This window comes from Cynocephalus volans, chromosome 11 (genome assembly GCF_027409185.1).
Source record: "Cynocephalus volans isolate mCynVol1 chromosome 11, mCynVol1.pri, whole genome shotgun sequence".
Taxonomy (NCBI): domain Eukaryota; kingdom Metazoa; phylum Chordata; class Mammalia; order Dermoptera; family Cynocephalidae; genus Cynocephalus; species Cynocephalus volans.
In genome coordinates this window covers 29,390,839-29,418,188 of record NC_084470.1, presented here as the reverse complement: position 1 = coordinate 29,418,188, position 27,350 = coordinate 29,390,839, and the positions used below count along the sequence as shown (strand labels likewise).

The 27,350-nt window shown below is 38.8% G+C and overlaps 1 protein-coding gene across 3 annotated transcripts in view; it reads right to left on the bottom strand.

Annotated features, from left to right (window-relative positions):
• Positions 1 to 27,350, bottom strand: part of OXNAD1 (oxidoreductase NAD binding domain containing 1) — a 38,229-nt gene that overhangs the window by 8,569 nt on the left and 2,310 nt on the right. For 2 of the 3 annotated variants that reach the window (XM_063114894.1, XM_063114896.1), the window contains exons 2-6: positions 24,769 to 24,918; positions 22,944 to 23,086; positions 22,585 to 22,648; positions 9,862 to 9,968; positions 1,998 to 2,139 (exon numbers count right to left, since the gene is read on the bottom strand). In XM_063114894.1, the coding sequence (XP_062970964.1) occupies positions 1,998 to 2,139; positions 9,862 to 9,968; positions 22,585 to 22,648; positions 22,944 to 23,086; positions 24,769 to 24,798 (486 nt within the window). In that variant the 5' untranslated portion in view covers positions 24,799 to 24,918. The remainder of the gene's footprint in view (positions 1 to 1,997; positions 2,140 to 9,861; positions 9,969 to 22,584; positions 22,649 to 22,943; positions 23,087 to 24,768; positions 24,919 to 27,350) is intronic. The other variant, XM_063114895.1, reaches the window with a different exon arrangement.

Below are 27,350 nucleotides of genomic sequence, written 5' to 3'. Positions count from 1 at the left end.
TGTTAACTGTCTTTTGCAGAAAAAATAGTTTTAATTTTGGTTCAATATATATCAATTTTTCTTTCATGAATCTTGCTTTTGGTATCATATCTCTTTGCCTACCCTCAAGTTCTAAATATTTCTGTTGTTTTCTTCTAGACCTTCTTGAGCTTTTATAGTTTCATGTTTTACATGTAGATCTACAACCCATTTGAATTAATTTTCAATATAAAGTATGATGTTTAGGTTGAAGTTTTTTGTGTTTGTTCTGCATATAAATGTACCATCGTTCCAGAACTATTTGTTGAAAAGGCTATCCTTTCTCCATTAAATTTCTTTAGCACATCTGTCAAAAATAAAAAGGCCATTATGTGTGTAAGTTATTTCTGAACTCTTTATTATATTCCATTCATCTAGGTATCTATCCTTCAATCAGAACCACAATGTTTTGATTACTGCAGCTTTATTTTCATCTTAAATTTGAGTAATGTGATCCCTCCCACTTTATTCTTCTTTTTCAAATTGTTTTAGCTATGCTAGTTCCTTTTTCTTTTCATATAAATTTTAAAATCAACTTATCTATATCCATAAAAATTCCTATTGAGATTTTGATTAGTGTTACATTAAATCCATAAATCAATTTAAGGAGAACTGACTTCTTTACTATGTTGAGTCTTCCAATCCATGGACACAGTATGTCTCCCCATTTATGTCCTCTTTGATTTCTTTCATGAGATTGAGATGAACTGTAGTTTTTTTTGGACCAACTGTTTGCAAGAAGATCCCTTATTGGGGGATGGGCCAACAGTGTGTCTTAAGCTTGCTGGTTTTCATAACATGAAAGCTCTCTTCAGCCGCTACAAGGACATCTTACTTCGTACAAACATGGCTTGTCTTTGTGATTCTTTGTGTGCCTTCTCTCCTAATTGGATCTAACTGCATCCAGGTGGGACTTCTGCAGTCACTCAACTTTGTTTGCACACCCTCTTTTGTAGACAAGGGCTGTAAGTCCCACTCCCGTGTGTATTTTTGTTGGTGTTCTATGATATCTGCTATTGTTGCCTCTTTCCTCTACTTACTCCCATGTGACTCTATAACACAGCTACCTTTAAAAATATACTGGGGTGTGTTTCCAAGTTCCACTGAAAATAAAGTTAGAGTTTTTGTTTTCTGTTTCCCTTTGTTGATGCTCAATGATTTCCAGGAAAAGAAGGGGAGAATGTTGAGTTTTTGAAGCCATATTTGTACTGGTACATTTCTTTTTGGTAAAGGAGATAAGAAAATTCCTGGGATGAGATGAAGGTTGCTGGTAAATATAGAAGGCACACTCTAGTAATGAAGAGGATGGCAGTGAAAAGGAGACAAGGGTCAAAAACTAAGAGGACAAGGAACTGATCTGTTCTCAGTTCATCCTTTGTTATGGGAGTTCTAGTAGGTAATGATAGGAAGCTTATATAGGATTGTGGTGAGCCCTGTGGTGAAGCATGAGTTATTACCAGCAGTCAAATGTGGATCTCCTTCCAGAATCCCATGTGAAGAGCTCTCCAGGGACTGAAATGGAGAGGCAGTGGCACCACTGATTTAGATGTACTCATCTCTGGGCACCAGCAGTGTTACATAATCTGAGGTAGTTTCCCCTCCAATTAATAACATGATGATAATTTAATTCCCTTTATTTAGGATGGTCAGGACAAAATAATATGATTTATAGATTTACTATTTACATAACATAAAAAGCCAATTTTCAAAACTTGCATAAAAAGTAAAAATGCTCAATTCTAAAGTAGTATTTGATTGAACACTGTTTGGTGACCCAGAAAAAAATATTTCCACATCCCAAAGTTTCTTTGAGTCATACTTAATGCATCAAAAAGATTCTGCTTCTTTGACCTTTCTTGGGAGCTTATATCCTTTTTACTCAAGCCCAGGTTTCTTAGGTGGATCAAGTGGGATGAGCACAAATTTTGTGGGAGGCAGAGATGTCCAAGTCTTCAAGTTTAAACAGGAAGTTTGCTCACCTTATTGTGAACCCAGAGGGCAGGAGGGTGGTTTGCATGCTTCACTGCCAATTCTATCATTCTTTCTTGTTCTAGCAGTCTGGGACTAGAACATATTGAAAACCCACCAACCACAGAGACTCCCGGGATAAAGAAATCAATCCTAAAAGGAAAGGTAAATAAATAATTATTGTTGAAGCAATTTTAAAAGCTGGCAACAAGATAAACAAAAACCACAACCTTCAGCCAAGACCAAGGAAAAAGAAAAGATAAATTACTAAAATTAAGACTAAAAGAGAGGACATCATCACCAATCTTACAAAAATAAAAAGGATTATAAAGGAATTTAATGAACAACTGTATGCCAAAAAATTAGTTAACTTAGATGAAATGTATACATTCTTAGAAAGACAGAAACTATCAAATATGACTCAAGAAGAAACAGAAAATTGAACAGACCAATAACAAGTCAAAGGATTATATTAGTAATTTTAAAACTTCCCACAAAGAAAAGCTCAGGTAGAGATGGCATCACTGGTGAATTTTACCAAACATTTAAAGAATACTAATCCTTCACAAACTCTTCCAAAAACAAAAGAGAAGAAAACACTTCTCAACTCATTCTGTGAGGCCAGTATTACCCTGATACCAAAACCAAGAAATGACATTGCAAAAAAAGAAAATTATAGATCAATATCCCTTCTGAATACAGACACAAAAATCCCAGGAATATAAAGTTGGTTTAACATCTGAAAATCAATGTAATACACCATTTAGTAGAAAAAAAGACAAAACCCACATGATCATCTCAATAGATGCTAAACAGGCATTTGACAAAATCTAACACCCTTTCATAATAAAATACTTAACAAACTAGGAATAAATTCCCATTCGTCAACCTGATAAAAGGCATCTACAAAAGACCCACACCAAACATCATACTTAATGATGAAAGGCTAAAAGCTTCCCCCTTCAGAATGGGAACAAGAGAAAGATGTCTACTTCCACTACTTCTACTCAACACTGTACTAGAGGTTCTAGCCAAGGTAAGTAAGCAAGAAAATGAAATAAAAGGCATCCAGACTGGAGAAGAAGAAGTTGAAGATGGCATGGTCTTGTATACAAAAAAATCAAAAAGAATTCACTAAAAAGATATCAGAATAAAGAAGTTCAAATATAAGACTGCAGGATATAAGATCAATATACAAAAAAATCAACTGTATTTCTATATACTAGCAACGAACAATCCAAATGCAAAGTTTAGAAAACAATTCCATTTATAATAACTTAAAAAGAATTAAAATAATAGGGAATAAATTTAACAAAAGAAGTATAACATGTACTTGTACACTGAAAACTACAAAACATTACTGAAAAAAATTAAAGATCTAAATAAATGGAAAGATATCCCATATTCATGAATTGGAAGACTAATATTGTCTTTAAGATTGCAATACTTCCCCAAGTGATCTATAGATTCAATGCAATATCTACCAAAACCCCAGCTGGTTTCTTTGTAGAAATTGACAAGTTAATCATAAAATTCATATAGTAATTTGAGAAACCCAGAATTATCAAAACAATCTTGAAAAAGAAGAATAAATTTGGAGGAGTCATACCTTATGATTTCAAAAGTTACTACAAAGCTATAGTAATTGACGTAACATGTAGATCATGGCAGACATGTAGATCAGTGGGAAAGAATTGAGAGTCCAGAAATAACCCCCTAAATTTAGGGTCAGTTGATTTTTTGACAAGGGTGCCAGGCAATTCAATGGAAAAGAAGACTCTATTCAACAAATGGCACTGAGACAAGTGGATATGCACATCCAAAAGAATGAAATTGGATCCCTACCTCATACCATATACAAAATTAAGTCAAAATGGAGCATAGGTTTAAAATGTAAGAGCTAAAATCATAAACTCTTAGAAGAAAACACAGGAGTAAATCTTCATGGCAATGGTTTCTTAGGTATGACACCAAACCACAAGGGTCAAAGAAAAAAGAAAAACCAGACCTCATCAAAATTAAGAACTTTGTGCTATAAAAGATATCATCAAGAAAGTTAAAAGACAACCCACAGAATGAGAGCAAATATTTCTAAATAATATCTATTAAGGGACCTGTATTCAGATTATATAAGACCTCTTACAATTCAGTAATAAAAAGACAGCCTAAATAAACAATGGGCAAAGGATTTTAATAAACATTTCTTCAAAGATATATAAATGGCTAATAAGCACATGAAAAGATGCTCAACATCATTAGTCATTAGGGAAATGCAAACCAAAACCACACTGAGCTACCTCTTCACACCCACTAAAAGGGCTATAATCAAAAAGACTAACAACAGCAAGTGTTAGTGAGGATCCAGGGAAATTGGAACCCTTATACATTGCTTGTGGGAATGTAAAATGAACCCTGAAATCATGTTAAGTGAAAGAAGTCAGTCACAAAAGACCACATACTATATGATTCTGCTGATATGAAATGTCCAGAATAGGCAAATATTATTGTGTGAATAAGTGTTTATCTGTAGTCTTTTAAATTTTTATCCTGTCTGAAATGAAAGAAAGTATTCATGGGAAAGAGTCAACTGAAAATAGGCAAAAGTAGGCTAGGGACCTTCCCTTGGATAATAGACAAATCCACAGAGATAGAAAGTGGTCCTTTAAGGGGGCAGGAGGATAGGGAGTGAATGATGATCAGGACAGGGTTTCTTTTTGGGATGATGAAAATGTTCTAAAATTTGATTTTGCTGATGGCTGCACAACTCTAAATAAATATACTAAAAACCACTGAATTAGATACTTTAAACGTGTGAATTTTATGTGAATTTTATATCTCAAACGTTTTTTAAAAAGTGCGGAAAAAGAAAGCAACAACTTAAATTTAACTAGGCTGATGTGTCCTTCTGAGTTTTGAAAGTCATGTTTCCTTCTATTCTTCTAACCACACTCCTAAAGTGCAGAACTCTTAGGCCAGCCCCGTGGCTCACTTGGTAGAGTGCAGTGCTAAAGTGCAGAACTCTTTGAGTTTCAAGCCTTCAATAATTCTATGCCACAGAAACAATATTTTGGTAGGAATTCTAGGAATCGCAACACACCAGTCACATACCAAGGAAAGAAAAATTTATTAGAACCTGGGACCACAAAAAATTCTAATCCCCATGTCTAGGAAACAAACATCCAAACTAGGTGTTTCTCAGCCAACAAGGAGCAAAAAGTATCAATTTCCTCCAGCCGTTTTCCTACCTGTGGACTTATATGAAAAGCACAAGATGTTCTCTACTGATTTGATCTATGACCTTAAAAGATATTCTCCTCTAATCTATGGCCTTAAATATCCGGTCATTTTTTATAGTCTTAAAAAAAGAGTTCTGGATTGGAAGTGCTCCAGGAAAGGTCCCTAGCCTACTTTTGCTTATTTTCACTTGACTCTTTCCCACGAATACTTTAACTTCTCTTTCATTTCAGATGAGATAAAAATTTAAAAGACTATAGTTAGCACTTATTCACACAATTGCTATATGCTATCCAAGAAAAGGTATACAGAATCTCCACTCTTTCCACGTTTAGAAAAGAATCAATGAGCTACTTTTGCAGCTTCATCTCCTGAACTATCACGCCCTCTGCTGCTCGATGCTAATTAAGACCTTTCTCTCCAGTGAGTGAAAGGGAACTTTATCTCTAGTGACTGGAAAGCTACCTTCAGAAAAAAGGACTCCATTAAAAGATACAACAGAATAATTCAAATGATATAAAAACCTCATCTGAATGGATTTAAGAAAATATGCACAATACATATTTCATAAAATGTTCATCCATGAAAAAATTAAGTTTTAAATACACACCTTTAAAAATGCCCTTTGCAGAATTAACACTCTTGGAGCCAGGTGTTTAGGCACGTACTCACTCCAGATGAGTGAGCATACGCAGAACTGAGCAGAGCAGCCTAGGTATATAGTGAAGCAACATACCCCAACAAACACCATGCAGCCATGTACTGTCCACAGAGGTAACCCTAGCACCCAACACATAGTGGGCATGCAGACAATGGCCAAGTGACAAGGCTATCCTATGAGATCCCCAAACTCTTTTGTCCTCTGCTATAGTACTCAGAGTCCCTCAATCATTTAGTTGTGGTACTTGCTAGAGGTACAAAGACACACATATGTCTTGGTTCCTGCCCTCAATAAACCCACTCTAAAGGGAGGACAATTAAATAAATACAATTAAATGGGCTATGATAAAATCTGCTTCAAGTAAGGGAGGCAGGGCAAAGGAAGGAGTAGTTAATTCTACCAGGAGTGGAGGAATTCAGAAAGACCGCACAGAGAGATGCCACTTAAACTGAGTCTTAAAAGACACAGAGCGCTCATCAGATAAGCAATGGAGGAGGACACAATCTGAACAAACACACCAAGGTATGCAACACTTTCTGTGTGTGGACATGTGAGAGTCAGCGCTGCCGCACACGGTCACACAGGTCATACATACACTGTCCACAGTACACTTGAAAGTAGGGGGAGAGTCCTATTCCCTAATCTTGCTGCTCTAATCTGCTACTTCATAGTGTCCTCCTTCTCTCAGGAGGGCCCAAAGTTGCTTTCTAACACAAAAATTTGTTATCTGTTTAAGGGCAGAGACACACTAGGACCAAGAATTCCTTTTCTTTCTGCAAAAACACTTTGGCCTTGCTTCCCCTCAGGTGGCATCCTGGGGGCAGCCTAGTGTGGAATGGGAACTGACCGTGGCATCAGTGGTGTCGTTGTGGCGATGTGCACTCACCCACTCCCACCTGGCCTGTCTCTCTTCCAACCAACAGTTTCACTGCAGGGGAATGGACCAAGGAACTAAGAACTGGAATCTGTCCCCTCGGGCTCACCAGCACAGATGATCTACCTGGCTGGCTGAGTGAAATACTAGCAATAACAACACTTACTAGCAATAACAAAAAATAAAAACCAAGCTACTAAAGTTGACATTAGGCACCGTGCTAAACACTTTATGTATCTTCAAATATAGTAATACTACTGCTTCCTCTTCAAAGATATGAGAGCTGAAGCTCATAGAAATAAGGAAACTGCCCATGTCACAGAGCTAGCAGGAAGAAAGCAAGCATGGGAGCCGGCCAACCTCCAGAGCACTGGGTGATATGTATCCTGCCCACAGCAGCTCTGCCATCGCTGGAGGCAGGCAGTGAGTGCCACGGCAGAACATGAATCTGGAAACTCAGGGCAGTGCACACTGCATGAGGACTGCTGATGGCATGCCCCAGCCCAGAGGAAGTGCCAATCTTTCTACCCACAGAGAGGAGGAATTCTGATAAAGTGAAGAGTATGCTTCACCAAGGAGCTAGTAGCTAAGCAAGTGGTAGGCCTACTGGTGAGAGCACCCCAAGAGGTTTAGTAGCTCTGCTCACGTGAGAAATGTTTTTGAGGGGGTTTCATCTTTTGGCCTTTCTCTCTGGATTGAATTGCTAGAGCTCCTGGAACTGGTTTCCTGATACAGGAACCAGTGCCCCCTGGAGGGCCCAGTAAGAACACAGTGCATGCAGCACAGGCCCTGAGGCCTCTCTGGTTTATGTTGAAGGTGTTTGTAGACTGTATCTGTGGCCAAAGCTACAGCTAGTCATAGAGAGCATTCATTTATTTATTTAGAGTTGGGCCTAGAACCTCATCCTCAGAGTTTGGGGTTTTTTTTTTTTTGTCTTTTCTGGTGACCGGTAAGGGGATCGCAACCCTTGGCATGGTGTCGTCCGCACCGCGCTCAGCCAGTGAGCGCACCGGCCATTCCTATATAGGATCTGAACCCGCGGCGGGAGCACCGCTGCACTCCCAAGCGCTGCACTCTCCCGAGTGCACCACGGGGCCGGCCCTCATCCTCAGAGTTTTACAGGTGTCAGAGGAGGGCACTGGTCGAGAATTCAAAGATTTAACACAATGGCCCAATCTCTCACCCCAAAGATAAGCCCAATGGCAATCCTCTCCTTCATCTCTAGCAGCTCTCCATTCTGATAATCCTAACTACACAAACTGCACAGCAGCCACTTCCTGACTTCTTTTCCCCCTAACCCTCACGTTCTTCTCCAAAGTGCCGCATAGAGGTTACTACTGAGCTGATGATCTAAGACAGCGTAGAGCACAAAGCCATACTAGCAACAGCGTGGAAGGGGTGGACATCGCTAACCTAAGCAAGGTGGCCATTCTGTAACCATGTGGTCAAACATCAAAAGGAACTCACAACCCCTAGAGTCATAAAATAAGTTAACGGTAAGGGCACAATCTTTAAAATGGGGGAGAGTCCAGGTGTCAGGAATGAGTGCTGACCGACACCTGGAAGGGAAAGGGTCACCACTAACCAGCCAGTGATAACCACCCCCATCTGACCTCTGAAGCGGGAGTGTGTCAGACACATACTAAAACCTGCCCTAACGTCAGTGAAATGACCAAATCCATTCACTGGGATGGGACACATAACACTAATCCAAAATAATTTTATTTTGAGGATCACAATGGGACTCCATTTTTCCATATATATCACTAGGGAATGATGACATTTTCCTTATCAGGTAACTGCAGTTTGAGAGTGCTAACACACTTGCAGGCACACCATGTTGGCAGCACTAGAGCCAATGCACAGGCCTGCTCTAACCAGGAGACTGGGGACTACATCTTGGCAGAACTCAGAGGTAAAGGCACAGAGACAATGCTGTGCTCAGGACACAAACACTTCCATTGAAGGGAAATATGAAAAAACAAATCATTACAATTAAAGTTTCCACTTTTCAATGTAATAACCATTTTTGAAGGGTAAATATGTTGCCCACCCCCAAAACCAGCCAAAATGCATTTAATATGTATCACCAAAGATGTGCAAAGATTGCAGTAAATTGCTTCACAAGCGCAAATTATTGCAATCAGCATCTTGTTTTCTAGTTCTAAATTCAAAGGCAAACTATTAACACAAGACTGCTAACTCTTGCTATTATTACACATCCTCCTTCTAACAAAACCACATTTCCAGATGGACTGCCAAAATTAGTCAAGTGACTCCTAAGAAATACTATCAGACTGACATGCCAGAAATTCAATTGGAAATGAATGCTTTATTTAAATAAAGGACACACACACCCAAACACACCTTTCCTAAGGAAATACAAGTTGCTTTACTTAGAATTCAACTTGAATTGCAGCTCAGTGAGGCCATTTCAAGGAACAGTGGAACAGCTGGGCTGTTACCCTGTCAGCATACTAATTAATCCTCAGAGTCAAATGGGACAGATTTATGATTTGTGTGTGTGGGCTGGGCCTGATTGGGGAATCCTGATAATAAATTCAGCAAAATATTTAAACTCAACCCAGACAAGGTATGAGTGATACAAGAATTCAGTCAAGAAGATGGTCTGCTGTGTAATGACATAAGCAGTTATTTTTTGTAGACTGTTTTGCTTACTCTGTATCAGACATAAAGAAAACTAATTTTTAAAGACGTATGAATCTGCAGCAACACATAACTCAATCAGATTAGATAACTGCAGTGCATTCTATTAGCAACTATTCCTGCAGAACGCAATTATCGGAGATGTGGGTTCCATGGACCAGAACTAGCTGCTTTGTTTGAATGTGCAAAACTCAAGGCAGTAGTTTTCATATATGAGTGAAAGGACCATGGGCTCAAAATCCACGTGGGTTCAGAGGCCAGGAAAGGAATCAGATTCTCCACACCAAAAACAGTTCACTCTCAATTAAAATGACCTAGAATTCCTCTTCCTCGGGGAGAACGACTAGCCACTGAAGTCCTTTCCAGAAGAAAAAGTAATCCCTCCTATCTGATGGCATCTCTTGAACATACACACTTGGAAAAAAGAAAAGGCACTTACCACTGGCCAGCTTTAAAGGAAAACTCTTTATCGGTTACAAGCAGGCGGAGGCTCTTCACTGACGGGGACTCATCGGCAGCTCCGCATACCTTAGCTGGTGACGCGACCTAAAGCCAAAAGATGAACTGTGGCTGAGGTTAGTGCGAGCACAGTGTGAGGGACAAATGGTGGCTTTCTGTGAACTAAAGTTTTTTTTTTTTAAATCTACAAAGATGTGGTTTATGAAATTTGTCATCACCAAGGGAACAAATTGTAATTAACTTCTTTTTGAGAGACTTGCTATCATACTAATTTAATTTTGTTCTGCACACAAAGTCATCTCTTAAATAACTGTACAACTGGTGTTTATCTGATGAGTATCTATCACATTGCATGCACCTGATAGGCAATCTGGGAAGAGCTCATGGAACTGGAGCCCTGTAACCCACACTGCCTGGCATCTAAATTTTCCATCAGTACTAGGCAAAGTGATGCCCACCGTTGCTCCTGAGTGTGTAAGAAGTCAAAGACAAGCTAATTTCAGAAATTAAAACTAAGCACTTAGAAACTTTTTTAGCAGTTTTGGAGCAATTGTGCATCGGTTGAATCTAATAATTAGGTTTGTACCTTTTTTTTTTTCAATTCATTTTTAATTATATTTTACAAAATATAAACAGTTTACAACCTTAAAACAATAACAAAAAGAACCCTTCCCTACAGATAGTTTGAAAAGCACTATCATACATGACGTGTCTGATTTCTGGAAAGTACTGAATAGGTCTGACTCAGGAACTATTCAGTTAAGTGCCATCCATGCTCCAGCACCCCTCAAATTCAAAATGTCTCTAAATTCTTTCCTTCCTTCTTTCTTCTGCTTTGTGTTTTTCTTCCTCCCCTAAACTTGGGGCATCTTCACAGGAAGGGAAAAAGATAACATGATTTTTCTTTCAATCTACTTCTGTTCAACTCCACTTGTAGCAGCAGATCAAATCAGTAGCAGTTAACCAAAATATAGTACTCTCTTTAAAGTGTTACCTTCAAGTCTCCACCAAAGGCGCCTGTCAGTGAACCTACCACCCTAAGGGTAGCACATTCAGGCCTGTTTCTCCAATAGGACTGCTAGATCTAACCAAACTATCAGTGGGAGACCATTTTTAAAAATTCACTGGAAAATCCTTATGATGGATGGCAGTCTCTATCACCACCTAAAAATATCTCCTGAAAGTGTCTACCTTCTCCCTCTCTCCTGGAAAACCCCTTGCTTCTTTTTCTCCATATTTTTGCCAATCTTCTCTTCCTCCTCTCTTGAAGAACAAGTGGGGTGATTTTCCATTACTGGCCCTCTACCTGTGCTCTTGATCCTTGTCCCACCTACTCTCTTTGAAACACTGCTCCATCAGCAACAACCAGCCCTTTCCTGCATGTTCAACTTTCCTCTCTCTAGGACCTGCCTGTTTCATCAGACATGATATCTAATGCCATTTGCTCATCCTAAGCAATTCAGCAACGAAATAAAGGAAGTAGCAGAATACATCTGTTAACAGCATGGGCTCTGTAGCAGGCTGCCTGGTGTTTAATCTTGGCTCTGCCATTTACCAGCTGTGTGAGTCTGGGCAAGTTACGTAGACCTTCAGCTACAAAATGAAAATAATACCACCTATACCGCATAGGATTGCTGGGAGGATCAAATGAGATAAAATATGTAAGAGCACTTATAACACTGCTGGCCCATATAATACTGATTAAGTATTATAATGTATTTTATTGCATTAATTAGAATTAATTTACTAGTATTTACTTGTTTTACAATATATTATGCTTGATCTATTTATTAATATATATGCCACTGCACCAGTGCTGCCGCACAGGGCATTACAGACTGAGCACTGCACACCTCCAGGGGACCACTCACATGGACAACAGAACCGTGCAGGGCGGTGGGCTTGTACCACATGTACTTCCTATCCTATCCTACTTTTTTGGTACAGACTCATAAGCCATACTGTCTTTAAGATGTTTTAGAAATCCTGCCCTTCATCCCTTCCTCTACATAGATGATTAGCTCTTCCTCAGCCTACAGAATCTTCCCTTTTTTCCTTGATGCTCTCCTTAAGCACAAGTAACCCAGTTTCTGCTCCCCTGAAACTTCTCCTTCCAAGGTTGGTCAGTGTCATCCTGAACAACCAAACTCAATGTCTGGTCTCAGTTCTCACCCTCCCTGATCTCTCTGAATTTGGTACTTGCCATCCTGAAGCATTCTCCTTGCCTGGGGAAGGTGACATTGAACTCTTCAGGTCTCCTGCCCCTGTGACCTGGTGTTTCTCTTTTACCATTCCTTCTCCCGCTTCCTCAGTGGGAGGTTTCCCTAAACTGCCTCACTCCTGCTCCCTCTCCCACCTCTAGGCTGAGGCCCTCAGGCACTCCCAAGGCTACTACCTGCCCTTAATTATCTGGTGGTCCTGTCCCAATGGTAAACTCACTTATGTGTACAACTAAATCCACCACATCCATTCCTTCCACAAACATTTCTTAAGCGTGATGCCTGGAACAGGGGATGCAGAAAAGGAGAAGGCTGCCCCTGCCCTCACAGTGCCCTACAAAATCAGCTTCTTTCCTTCACCAGGATTTCTATTCTGGACCCATCTTGGATTCAACACAGTCAAATCCATTTTCAGTTGATAAACACATACAAACTTTCACTCTTTCTGGAATTCTGTCCCTAACACAGCCAAGTTCCATGAATTCAACTCGTATCTTTTCCTTCTCTTACACACCACACCTGCCACCGTCCTAAGCTGAGAATTTTTTTCTTCTCACTTGAACTGCTAACTTGGCCTCCTTGTTGTATCTCTCAAAGCACGCAACAGATGAATATTCCTAATGTTCCAGCCTCACTGAGGTTGAGCTCAAAAACGTTCAAGGGCTCTCTGCCATTCAACTACAAACAAAATGCTAAAAGGCCTATGTAACTCATACCAGCTTGAGCTACTCCTGGATCCCTGTGCTAGTAGGTTTTCCAGCCAAACTGCACAACCTGCAGTTGTCTTTGAAGGCACCTAACTCCTGCCCACCTCCCAAAACTCTACCTAGGTCATTCAGCATGCACCACGCTCTGCTTTATGAATCCCCTACCCATATTTCCAGGCACTGCTCAAATACTACCCCCTGCCTGAGGTCTTTCTTATATCCATCCCTTCAACTGTATCAATACAATGTTTCTGCCTTTCTTATCACATATAGCACATGTTAATTTAAATCACAAATACTCAGGAACATGTCTTTCCAACACACAGACCACAAGCCTCCTGTAGTCAGGTACTGGACAGAGTATATGCTTAAGTAAACTCCCTAGACCAAGCACAGGGCCCAACATATAGTAAGGCTCAGTAAGAACATGCAAAATGAATAAAAACTCTAACTTAAAGGCACTTAAAATTGGTTTCCAGAACAAAGGTTGATAGAAATTCAGAAGCCTTTTGTTATTTTTTAAAAATGGGAGAAACACTACAGAGAATCTACATTCATGTTCAAAAATGTGGGAGAGGTCAGGGAAAGCAAGGATTTCTTCAGTAGGACTTGTATCCTCCTATGTTGTTACACCTCCTATTTTGAGTATCTTATTATAAAGACAAGTAATAAGAATCATCAGAGGTCTCTCCATTATTTTATTCCCATTTTTTTATGTTTACAAAAAAGAAATGTTATTTTATAAACACCCATTATTTTCTTTTATATAATAATCTATAAAAACACAACCAAGAGCTAGATTATTTAATTTCCAGCAGCTTAACTGGCATCTGTTGGATTCACTAACAAAACTAGATATGTATAAGCTTTAAAAACATCAAGAAGAGTCACCTGGCGGCAGGGAAACCAATGTTCATAGTCACTGTGGAGGGAGAATTTCAGTTGAAATATGTGGGAACACTTCATAATCAAATGTTAGACTATGTGAAATGAAATCATTAATCATTTCCCAGCATCCACATACAAAATTCCGAAGAGAAAGAAAGCTACACTTTCTATTAAGTCATATTTTCTTCTGGATAGTGTCTATGAACAAAAATCCTCACAGATTCATTATGTCTATTGGTAATAGTACAAACAGTAATATTACCTACTGCCATTCATCCTAATAATCTGGATAAAACTGCTACAACTGGAACAGAAACTACCTTGCACAATTCATGATTTTTAAAGACATGCCTCTGTCTTACTACTACTCTATTTTGCTTAATTAATATAAATACAGTATAATGTACAAACGTTTCTAACAATGTGGATTAAAAACATAAACAAAATCTTTTTGATTTTTATTTTATTCTGAAGCTAGTTCATATAATTAGGATCTGTACTTGTGGCTCTTGTTATATGCTGTTTTTTTCTTTACTTTTATTTAATAAGCAAAACATGGAGAAACTACATGTTTTAATGTCTGTGCTTGCTTTATACTTAATGGATCAAAAGATTTCGAACTGAAACCTCAACTAGCCATATCCTAAGTTAAAACACATGTCAGGAAATGAAGTTTTCCATAAAATAACATTTAGACTCTTCTACTGTTCAATAAAACAACAACACATTTGCCAGTTTTTACTAGTACACATTTTTAACGCTCTGTCAGAGTGGGCATCTACAAGAAAATTCCATCACACTCATTTAAAAAGCTGTTTTATGTAGGTTATTTTGATATTACTGCTGATGCAAGTCTCTGTACAGGAAATAGGTCTTTGGAAATCTGGCTGGCTTTCTCCATTCACTCCCGTTCATTTGTATTCTGGCTTAAATATTTAGGCAAAGCCAGGATTAGAGATGACCTAAAACAAAAATGTAGTTAGGGCTATGAGAATTTTAGAGTTGAAGGAAACTTCGGTCATTAGCAAGAATAGTATGTCATTTTACATATAAGGACACCAAGACCCAGAGATATTACTTAAATGGTGGCAGAATACCAATCTGACCTATAGGAGTCTGATTAAAAGAAACCATTTTTACTCAAGTGATTTACTGACAAAGAAAGACCAGAAAACTCTCTGTCAACATACAATTTTACTTCTTACATAGTTTATGCCAGTCAACGCTATGCCCTGGCATGACAGGTGAACTCATCTTACTCTTAACAAAAGGCTGACCTGTCCACCTGGGCCACTCTCCCCTGCTTTTTCAAGCCTTCACTCCAGAAACTACCCTCTCTCCTGCATCACCCCTCTCCCGTCCCCTCTCCATCAGAAAACATGCCAACTCTAGGATCTCCCACCTCAGCTATAAAAACACATCAGCAGCAAACACCCACAGACAGCATTGCTATGTGCCAGGCACTTGACACACATTCATTCATTCAGTCTTCACAACAACCCTAGAAGTTAGGTCTTACTATCATCCCCATTTTACATATGAGGTTACAGAACTAGAAGCAGAGATTTGAATCAGGGCACTTATGTGTTTTGCTGCTTCTCAAAATACAACAAATGAAACAAGCCTCTCCTTTAATCCAGCTATCACCCTATTTCTCTACTCCCATTCAATTTATTTACTGAATAAATTTATTGAACAAAAGTGTCTCAGTGAAAAGCACTACCACTACATTTCAGATGCTACCCAGTAAAGTTCTGGGCATAGTTACGTAGTAGTAGTACAGGCAACTTTCTCATTTTGCAGAGCTTGTAACTGTATAGAATGATAGCGCACACTTGCATCACCACCTCATCTCTTAAGATGGATGTCATCATCATTCCTACTTTACAGAGTGACTCAATCAAGGCAGTACAGGTCATCAACTACAGAGCTGGGGTCAATGCTTGTTTACTGTACTCAATGAAGCACGTATTGAGTGCTTCTGGCATTCCAGCACTGTGCTAGATACTGTGGCTACCCAGCTACTAAGCTGGGTCTTTCCCCAAGAAGCCTCCCTTTCTTTGTAGGCTTCGACTCACAGCAGGGTGAGTTGTATACCCCTAGCAGCCAGACGCCAGTTGTCAGGGCCATCAGACTGATCTTCCTTGGGAGTTTCTCCAAGAGGTTATGCCCTAGCCCCTCTACAGCCCTGACAACTACATGTAGGCAGTAGGTGCCTGAAGTTTCTTCCCACTACCCTCTGTTTTGTCACTGTGGGCAGTGTGGTGAGGCTGGGAGTGCCAAGTAATGCTCGACCCAGGCTGGATAATCTCTAAAAGATATTTGACCATCAGGCTCTGATAATCAAAGCAAATTAGGTGTATAACTGTTGAGCAACACTGCACATTAAAGAGACGTCCCCCTTCCTCAAACTGAAGAAGACCAATTCAGGATACAATCTCCTCAAAATACATACGTGATGTCTAGTAGAGAATTACAAAGGTGACGCTCAGGACACAGTCCACTCTCCAGCTAAGCAGCCCATCCCCAAGACTCAGTAAAACAAGTCAAGCAAATGGTGAGCACCTGAAAATCAGCACTGGGAACCACAGGATCCCCAAAGTCCTCTGCCCCAGGAACCGAGCCATTTTACTTTATTAACTAACCACTGTGCCATTAGTTCCTCCTCCTTTTGTGATGCTGACTAACACGTTGCTCAATTAAACCCTGTCTGTCTAAACTGAGTGTCACATTCTTTTGGTGTACCAGAAAGAAAAGCTGATTTGATAATTGAAGAGTCGAGTTCAAGGCTAGGTCCTCTACTTACTTAAACAAGTCCTTTAAACTTAGGCCAATAATATAATTTATCATTCAAGACAGGACATTTTTGAGAGTGAGTGGGGGTGCTACTGATAATTACATCAGGAACAAGAGGTATACACCAGGACTATCCCAAGCATATCAGGAAGCAGGGTCATCCTATCCAAATTTCTGAGGTGTGATTCCCTCATCTGTAAAATAGGAATAAAGATCCCAACACCTCCCTCGCAGGATGGTTGTGAGAATCAAATAACAACTATTGTGCTATCAAGTGTTTTATAAACAAAAAGGCAGCAATATACATAAGATATTGTATAGGATAAGGCATAGACTTCTAAAAGCAAACTAGTATAATTGAAAAAGAATTAGCAATTCTTCTAATATCAATTAGGGGCAAGGAGCATGCCCAGGGTCCTAGGCAGAAGCCAAAGGCAGCTCTCCACTCAGAAGCAGGCAAGGAACACAACCAGGGTCTTAGGCAGGAGCTGAGGGCAGCCCCTACCACCCAGAAGCAAGCAAGGAGCATGCCTGGGATCATAGGCAGGAGCCAAGGGCAGTACCCACTGCCCAGAAGCAGGCAAGGGGCACCCCAAGAACACCACTTCCGCAGATGACCCACCACACCCACAGCCACAGCTGCTGAAAAGGCAGCTTGTTGCCACAGCAGTAGCCATAGCCATGGTGCAGGTGGCCTGCCAGATACTCAACTGCATTGACACAAGGAGAGTCACCAGTGGAGACCAGAAAAAGAAGAGAGTCTCTCTCCTTAAAGCCCACTCCAGAGTAACAGAAGAAGCAACTCCATTATCAGATGACCAGACATCAATGTAGAGATACTAAAAATATGAAAATCTGAGAAAATATGACACCACCAAAAGAATACAGTAATTCTCAAATACCAAACCCTATACAGCAGAAAACCCTTGAAATGACTCAAAAGGAATTCCGAGGAAGACTCAGGTAGACAACATAATGAAACAAGAAAATAAATCCAGGACATGAAGGAGGAAATTTACAAAGAGATTAATACATTAAAAAAGAATGTAGCAGAACTCATGGAACGGAAAAATTTGCTCAACAAAATAAAACACAACCAATAGCTTAAGCAGCAAGCTAAAACAAGCAGAAGAAAGAATTTCTGATCTTGAAGATGTCTTTTCAAAATAACCTAGGCAGACAAAAAAAAGGAAAGAAGAATTTTAAAAAACAAAGAAAATCTAAGAGAGCTAGCAGACAACCTTAAGCGCACAAGAATCACGGGTGTTCCAGAAGGGGAGGAAAAAGGGATGGAAAACCTGTTCAATGAAATAATAACAGAAAACTTCCCAGGTATAGGGAAGGATATGGACCTTCAGATCCAGGAGGCTCAAAGATCTCCATACAGTTTTTGGGTTTTTTGGTTTTTTTTATTTTTACTGGTAAGGGAATTGCAACCTTTGGCACGGTGTGGTCCACACCACGCTCAGCCAGTGAGCGCACCAGCCATCCCTATATAAGATCCGAACCCGCGGCCTTGGCGCTACCAGTGCCGCACTCTCCCGAGTGAGCCACGGGGCTGACCCCCCATACAGTTTCAACCCAAAAAGATGCTCTCCAAGACACATTATAGTCAAACTGGCAAAGCTCAAAGACAAAGAGAGGATCTTAAAAGAAGCAAGAGAAAAGCATTAAGCTACCTATAAGTGAGCCCTGATCAGATTAATAGTAGGCTTCTCAACAGAAACTCTACAGGACAGAAGAAAATGGGATAATATATTCAAAATACGAAAAGAAAAAAACTTCCAGCTGAGAATACTATACCCTGCAAGGTTATCCTTCAGAAATGAGGGAGAAATAGTATATTGTCCAGACAAACAAAAACCATGGGAGTTCACCACCACACAACAAGCCCTGCAAGAAACCCTCAAGGGAGTCCTCCATCTGGAATCCAAAAATTGATAGTAACTACCATGAACGCTGTATTAGTCCATTTCTGTTGCTTATAACAATATACACAAAACTGGGTATTTTGTAAAGAAAATGAAATTTATTACTTATAGTTTTTGTGGCTGGGAATTCCAAAGTCCAGGGAACACATCTGGTGAGAGCCTTAGTGGTGAAGACAGTGACAGCAGGGTATCACACTGAGACATGGCAGTGCAGAAAGAGAGCAGAGAGAGAGAGACAGACTCTCCTCTCTCTTCTTTTAAAGCTCTCAGAACCACACCCCTGAACATTTTTAATCCATTCACTACAGCATAGTCCTACAATCTAATCACCTCTCCAAGGCACCACCTTTCAATTACCATAACAGGATTTCCCACCCTCAACACTTACAGTGTGGATTAAGCTTCTCATACATGAAACTTGGGGGACACAATCAAGCTTCAGTGAAATTTGGGGGGACATAATTCAATCCACTACAAACAGACAAGAAAGAACAAAACCCACTGGTAGAACAAAAATGCAAACAAGAAAGAGAAAGAAACTAAGGCTTACCACCACAAAAAACCATAATGATAGTGAAACGAAAGCAAACAAACCCACAGTCTCTTTGGAAGATGACAGTCAAACAATTCATTTTTCTAAAACTAGTAAGTAAAAGGGAAGAGTCAAGCACTTATCCTGCGTTTTCTATATGAATTGTTCCTCAGGGTAACCATAAATAGCTGAAGAGGGAACATTTCTGTCTAGTGAAGTATCTCAGCTAGTAAACAAAGGAATAAAATAATTAGAATATGGTATTTTGCAAACCCCTATTGAAATAATAGATCTAGCAAATGATCATCAATGTTTGCTAACATCACAGAGAGAAGACCAGACATAATGAGCCTCCTGCAGTAAGAACATACACCTCTGAAGCCAAATCTAACCTGAGTGAGACCAAGCCTCAGGACCCAGCAACCAATCATCAGGAAATGCAGGGCACACAGTGGAACATGTTAAATGACACTACTGGGATGAAGCCAGCAAATCCAGACCTTGGGAAATTTTATGGGGTAAAGTGGAAAAAATTAGATGAAGGGGGAACCCATAGATTAAAAGAAACTTAAGAGACAGGTGACATACAACCAATGCAGCAAGCAGAACTTGTTTGGATCCTGATGTAAACAAATCAACTGTAAGAAAGAAAGAGGGAGGGGGAGAGAATTGGAGAAATTTCAATGTGCTTAATGTTTGATTATATTAAGGAATTATCGATTTTTAAAATGTGGTTATACTCTGCAGTTATGTCTTTTATAAGAGTTCTTACCTTTTAGAGACACATACTGAAATACATACAGATGAATGCTATGATGCTGGGATTTACTCAAAATAACCCAGGGGGGAAGGCAGAAAGTGGGTGGGGGTACAAATAAGATAAGCTTGGCTATGAGTTGTTGATTGCTGTAGCCGTATTTATTGTATATGTACTGAATTTTTCATAGCAAAAAGCTTAAAAAAAATAAAAAAAGAAGTTTAAAAATACAAATAAAATAAAATAAATTAGGTGCATAAAATCGGTTTCTTCTGATCATAGTCCAACTAAAATCTGAGAGCAAGGGCTTGCCTATCATTCTCAATGCCATAACCACAAGACTTAGCTCAGTGTATGGCGTATTTCCAAATGAATAAATGAATGCATAAAAATTTGTAATTTAAAAAATTCTTTCATGCCAAACTCCCATCAAATTGATGAATAGAGTATATCTTGCTCAGTGGGCCAACCCTCCATAGAGGCCAAGCAGGGAGTGACCCCTCCAGTAAAATAGTAGTCTTTCCTGAACAATCTTTACTGCATTACAATATTTCTAGTCTTATCTCCTTGACATTTCTAAGGTTACCCAGATTGCTTATTCCTTGATCCTTAAGGAAAAAATGTGAACTTGAACACAAACAGTCAAATGTCATTCAATTCAGAGTTCGGTTTCCTGCATCAGCATGACCTCAGACTGGTAACATTTACGGTTCCAAGTAAGAAGCATTAACATCATACAATAGTCATTCAATAAGTTTTCCCGAGGGAACACAATGCCCAATACTAAAAGGACATTTCTGGGTGAGTGCTCCATTCTCTGCCCACTCCAGGACTATCAGCAGGGTCCTTTGCCTTAGCAATTGGCAACTGAGCTGTAGCTTCCCCTTTGGTCCTTCCACTTCTATAAAATACAGATACATCCTATCCTTAGGCTACCTCATGGACTGAAAGTGAAGAGCAAATGACATGTGGGGAGTTTTGTAAAGTACACTTGCTATACAAATTAAAAGCAAGAGTGGAAGACAAGATTATGAGAAACTGATCCAGTTCTGTTACAGCCCAAGCAGAGGTGCTGTTCATTTCGACAAGTCCAAGGTCTAGCTGCTCTATGCCTAGGAGTGCCCTCTGGAGGGACTGGGGTGAGTCACTGATGACCATATACTGCTGAGGTGGTGCCCCAGACATCATCCAGCTTTCCCCAGGTCCTCACATCTCCTCCCAGTTGTCATTCTGTTTGGGAAAGAGCGGAAATTAGAAACAGAAGAGAAGAAGGGTTGCAACTGGAAAATTCTTGTTCCAAGATAGTACCATGATTAGAATTTTAACCCTGTAATTTTCTGACTTCCAAGGACTAAAATTCTTACATATTCACACTATTAGAGTTTACATTAACTTTCTTTGCAGTTTACCTAAACTTGGCTCAAAATAACCCCCAAAAGCCTCAATAATTTTGTCCTATAAAATTCTAAAATGACTATTTTATTTCAGGGATTAGCAAACTATTACCTGCGGGCCAAATCTGGGTGTTCTGGTAAATAAAACTTTACTGGAACATCAATTTGTTTACAAATCGTCTAAGGCTGTTTTTATATTGCAAAAGCAAATTTGGTAGCCGTGACTAAGACAGCATGGCCCATAAAGCCTAAAACACTTACTATCCGGCCCTTTACAGAAAACTTGCCAACCACTGCCCTAATTCTACCTGCCTCAAATACAACAGGGAAGAGTTTAGTCCAAGTCTGTTAAATAACCACTTTTTCTTCACAACTGACAAGGTTTTCACTTTTGAAAAAGAAATCCTAATAAGTCTCATATGTATAGAATCAACATTTTTGTATGTTGAACAAACCAAAAAAAAGTACTTTCAGATTTATCCTCAATGGGAAAAGTGTACTTTCTCACATGCCTATAAATCTACTCTGCTGAACTAATTTTACAGAATTCTCAAAAAAACATCGACTTAAAGCTGAATCAACAAACGCACCACCCTCAGTCCCAAAGCAATTTTCTGAAAGTGGAATTAGTTTTAAAGATAGGGCCTAAACAATATGCCTTTACATTAAAGTGCATCTTTCTATGAATATATTAAACTACTGAGATAACACAGTTTCTGACCATGTTTGTAGAACTGTATAATCTTTCTTTATATGAATTACATAGTTTTTTTACTATTAGTTTAAATAGACATAACACTAAGCTAAATATATCTGAATATTTGAGAAACATTCAAAAAGCAAAATCAAATATCCAATCTATGTTTTTAAACAAAAATGGGGCTACAGTGTACTCACTGAGATAAAGGGTGAGGATTCTTTATTTCCCAGCCCTTGATACCCCATCAGGTGGTAGATTAGCTTTCTATAGTCTGAATATGGTGGGGAAAAAAATCTGTACATGAGAAGGGTAACAAGAGCTCACCCACCATCCTTTCTCAGATGTTAATGCTTTCTCCCCTGAAGAAATGAGAAGTTGATTTAAAGTGCGGCTGAGAACAAGGGCTTCGACACACGTGCCAGAAAAAGAAAAAAGAAAAGGTAAGCCCTTTATAAAATGTAGGCTCTAAAAGAAGTCTTATCCCTAAAATATAACCCAAAACATCATACCAGTGAGGACGGTCTCCTCAAGTGCTGCTATGCTCCCTTCATCAAAAATTAATCCATTCATTCCAAATTTAAAGGGAAAAATCTGAGCACCTCTATGTCATCTTTTCAAATCAGTTATATTTCTTGCTCAGAAAATTTCTGGACAGAAAATAACAAACTTCCCCTGACTATCCTTCAAAAGGACAAAACTCATCTATGCCTTACCCATAAGCCAGTCATAACTGTGCAAACTGTCCAGCGAAAAACCTGCCACACCCCAAAGATACAAACCTCCTGTCGAATGACACTTGCAGTTCTCTCCAAGTGATCAGTTTTCTTTTTGGATTTCATTATCCTTTAACAAAAAGTAAAATTAGGTTATTAAGTATTATCTTCACAAAAATAATAAAGTTAGTTAGTTTCTTCTGAAATATCACGGCTATCCAAAATACAATATGACATTACAGATCCTACAAAAAGGTCAGTGAATATTTGCACATTTAACTAAAGTTTAACGATCTACTAACAGCATGCACATTTAAGCCAAGACGTTACTTCTTTCAGAAGTTTGATATGCTTCCCACAAGCATCAGCAGGTCAGGTCTCTTTGAAAATCAACTTCAAATGACACTGAAGGCTTGACGGCTCACCTGGTTAGAGTAAGGTGGCGTAAAGTGCTGGCTGTCAATCTCGACAAAGCAGCCTGAGTGCTGACGGCTGCCACAGAGCCTCGCAACAACCCAGGAGTCACAATAACAGCACAGGCCATGGCGCTTCCTGGGGAAACATAAAACTGAAGGTTAAAATTATTTTAAGAATCAGTGGGGAAATAACAACTATTTTAGAGTTAAATGAAGAAGAGTTTATACTTCTGTTGGTTCTGTTATGAGTTGATCAACCAGCCAAGCAACCAAGGGCCTACCTAACTTCATCCTGGCAAAATTTCTGCCACTATTAGAGTTGATTCAACATATTTGCACATATACATAAGTGCCTAAGCATGGAATTACTGGTGTTGTCAAACACTCATGCTCTCTATTGGTTTCCAAAATCTCTGCCCAAATTCACATGACTAATCTTACACTATTATAGAAGAGGAGAATAGATTTTACAACTACCTCATAATTGTATTGAACCTAAAGTGCACCACATAAGTCTTAAATATTTTTTGTTAGATAAAGTGCAAGAAGCAGATAAATTTACTGATTTCTCAAACATAAAAAGCATAAGGTTCTCTGATATTAAAAACCAACATAGAAAATAGTGATATTACTTAAAATAGCCAAAACTGGAAACTATCCAAATGGCCACTAATAGAGTAGATGAACTAATTGTGATACACTCACACACTAATATATACGATATAGCAATGAGAATGAACAAACTACAAGACATGACATGCAATAACTTAGATGAACAACACAAACATATTGAATGTGAGAAGCCAGACTCAAAAGAACACATATTCCTTGATTCTAAAAACAGGCAAAATTAATCTATGATGTTAGAAATCAAGTTAGCAGTTACTGCTGAGGGGTGGTAGTGACAATGCTGTTTCTTAATCTGGGTGCTGATTGCACGGGTATGTTCAATTTGTAAAAACTCATCAAGCTGTCCTCTTAGGATTTGTCTACTTTTCTGTTTGTATGTTATAGTACAATCCAATGAAAAATTGTAAAATACACACACATAGAAAGGCTTCCCAATTTTTTTTCAAATTCTAAAAACTACTGACCTATCATGAAAAGCACTGATTAGGAGTCAGATTATACTTTTTGGGTTCCTTCCATACAATTTTCTACACCAACTTTTAAATACAATTCTTTTGCCTAACATGGCCACTTTTAACATGTTGTATTGCTGCATCTGTCCATTCCTATCTTAGTTACCTTGAGAATAAAAACATATGCAAATACCTTTTTTTCTGAGCTTTCTGGAGGGCACTATACAAATTAACTGTGATAAATTCAGTGTTTGGAAAATATTTAAGCTAAATGTGTTTACATTCCTACTCCGTATTCATTAATTTAGTCCTTCATTTAACAAATATTTATTAAGAATCCAGTAATGTGGCAAGAACTGAGCTAAGCACTGGAGATACAGGCATAAAGGAAACAAAGACCCTCTTAGAGAGCTTACATTCCAATAGGTAGAGACAGAAAATAAATAAAAGTAAATAAATCAGGTGGTGATATAAGTCATATGTAATTTATTCAGTTATAACCAAATCACATAAAAAATCTCTCTGCTTCATAATTAGTCTTCAGATAAGATAAAAGATCTATTTCTTCTTGCTGTAGTATGATGCAGCATCATTTGTGGATAAACATGCTACTTGCTACTTTTCTCTCTACTAAATGAAATAAGCATAAGATGTCTTTCACCTCATGCAAGAGTTCTAAATGTAGTTTCTCTCCTTTAAATGTGCTAAACCAAAAATGGTGGGTTAATCACTGAAAGAAAGGTGAAACTTACTTTACAAGTCCATGAGATTTTAGGAGTCATTAAGTGAAAGGCCGGGTGATGGACAAAGAATATTTTGGTCCTGGTATTATACTGAGAACTTTGGATATACCAGCTGGAACATGAACAATTTTTCCATATATTGAAATTCTCACAAAGTTCCTGCAATGGTAGAGACAACATATAAGAACAATGTTTGGGGAAACTGATAAAAAGCAGTACAACCTTTAGCTGCAAAAGGAAAGGTTCCTTATACTCAGCAGGCATCACCTCACACCAAGCCCACTCTCCTTATCCCCTTTTCCATTAATTCTTCCCCTTCATGTTTCCAGTTTCCTTTTTTGATTGTTTCTCTTACTGCTTCTCTTGTTCACCCTCGTTGGCCTGTCTTTAACTCCTGCTACTTAGGATAACCACCCCATGAAACACCAGACCAATGGCTAGAATGGTACAGTTACATGTCATTTAAGGCCAAGTTCCCTGACAAAATTTAACTGCTATATAGTTAAATATTGAAATACTGTTCTACTCAATGTTTTAGGCAACTATTGCTAAAATAAAATGTCCTTGCAATAGAATACATCCTTATGCTGTTTGAATGGTCTACTTCACAACGAAACTGGAAAGCAAATGTTAATTTTTTAAAAGCTGTTGTCTTTAAAATTCTAAAATCTTGCTTTGTACCAACAGTAATCATGACCAAGAGCGCCACCTACTGGTACATAAAGGGCATCTTTATAAAATTGTGTTCAAAGTGCCTCCCCAAGCTTTATGCCAGTCCTTTAAATAAGGTGTTTAAAAAAACTACCCACTTTCTAAAATATGTCTAATGGTTTCATATATCCAGTGCAGGTATTTAATCAACCACAGCAGATCAATGTATATTAAGCAATTTCTAAAACCACATAAAGAAGAATATTCCATCAGTTCTTGTATCCTCAGAGGCCTTACCTTAACAAAAAAAAATCTTAATTAACTCTATTTCTGAAACAGAGAAAATTATCAAAATTGCTAAAGAGAGCTGATATCCATTACATAAGGGTAAAACACATTACTGTGAACAATAGATTAAATTCGAGATTTAAGATTAATTACACTGGTTTCACTTCAAGTACACTCAGTTCATTCAACAATTACAGGGGTGCCAGTCACTATTCTGGGTCTTGAAGATACAATAAAGAACCAGATAAAAGGCGTCTGCCATTAGAAGCTTTTATTATAGTGCAAGAGACAGATAATGCTAAACAAATAAGATAATTACAGATTATAAAGAGCATGATAAAGGAAGCAAGGGTGATGGGGTGGGTGGGGGAATATCAGGCAAGCCCTCTCTCAGGTGATGACACCTCCACTGAGACCTGAGTGATGAGGAAGAGGCAGCCAAACAGGTATTAAGGACAGAGCATTCAGGCAGAGGGATTAGCAAGAACAAAGTCCCAAACACAGAAACAAGTGTGACACATTAGAGGAACCAGGGCCAATGTGACCGAAGAGCAGTAAACTGGGTGAGAGTGAAATGAGATGAAGTCAAGCGAATAGACGAGTAGATGTGCCAAATTACAGCAGGCCATGGTAAGGATACGACCTTTACCCTAAGGGCGATGGGAAGCAACTGAACGGTTTGAGTAAACCAGGAGAGGGGCATGATCTAATTTGTATTTTTAAAGGCTTGTTCAGGTTGCTGTGTGAAGAATGGATCACAGAGGGACAAGAGTATAAGCAGGAAGTCTAGTTAGGAGGCTCAAGTCTGAGATTATAGTAGGATAACAGGTACAGAGATGGCAGAAGTAGATGAACATGCAATATATTCTGGAATTAGAGCCCTGCAACTTGCTGATAGATTGGACAGGGTGTGAATGAACAGCGAGAGAAAGAAAAACTAAGAATGCCTCAGAGAATGAATCCACTGAAATAAAGTAAATTCACAGAATCATGGCACATGTCAATTTAGAATCCTAAGTGTCACTGAGGAAGCAAAGGGGCTCCCAGTAATTGATAAGGGAACCTTAGTGGTATATATGTGGTATATACAGAATGCCTGACTTGAAAACAAAAGAAATTGTCTGACTCCTTCCTGCTTTCTCATCTTGGGCAAGGTACCTCACCATTTTAATCCACAACACCTCACTGGATTGACAACAGGTATAAATAATGTCACCAGAAGTAAGGGACAAGCAAGAGTGTTACTAAAAATCAGTCCTAATGCATTAACCCCTTCTCTTCCTTGCCAAACAACCTAGAGAAACAGTTGTTTGATATTGCCAGTAAACAACTTCCCTGGCCTGATATACAACATCACTCGTCAAATACAGTTTCTATTATACAATTACGACCCGGTTCTAAATCTGACCTTTTGCTAAGAATTTTGGGAACTATTATTTCTGGATAAACAGTGTTAACATTTATGATAAAAAAATTAAACAAAATTAACCGTGTAATCAAATGACTCTGCAGCAACTAGTAAATCTGCTTTTGTCACACTCCCGGGGTCCAAAAATGTGTCATTACATTTTAGGAATAAATGTAAAGTTTAGTAGTCATTGTAATTAATGTTTTATTTAAAAATGTTGGGTGGAATAAAAAAAAAACTACAT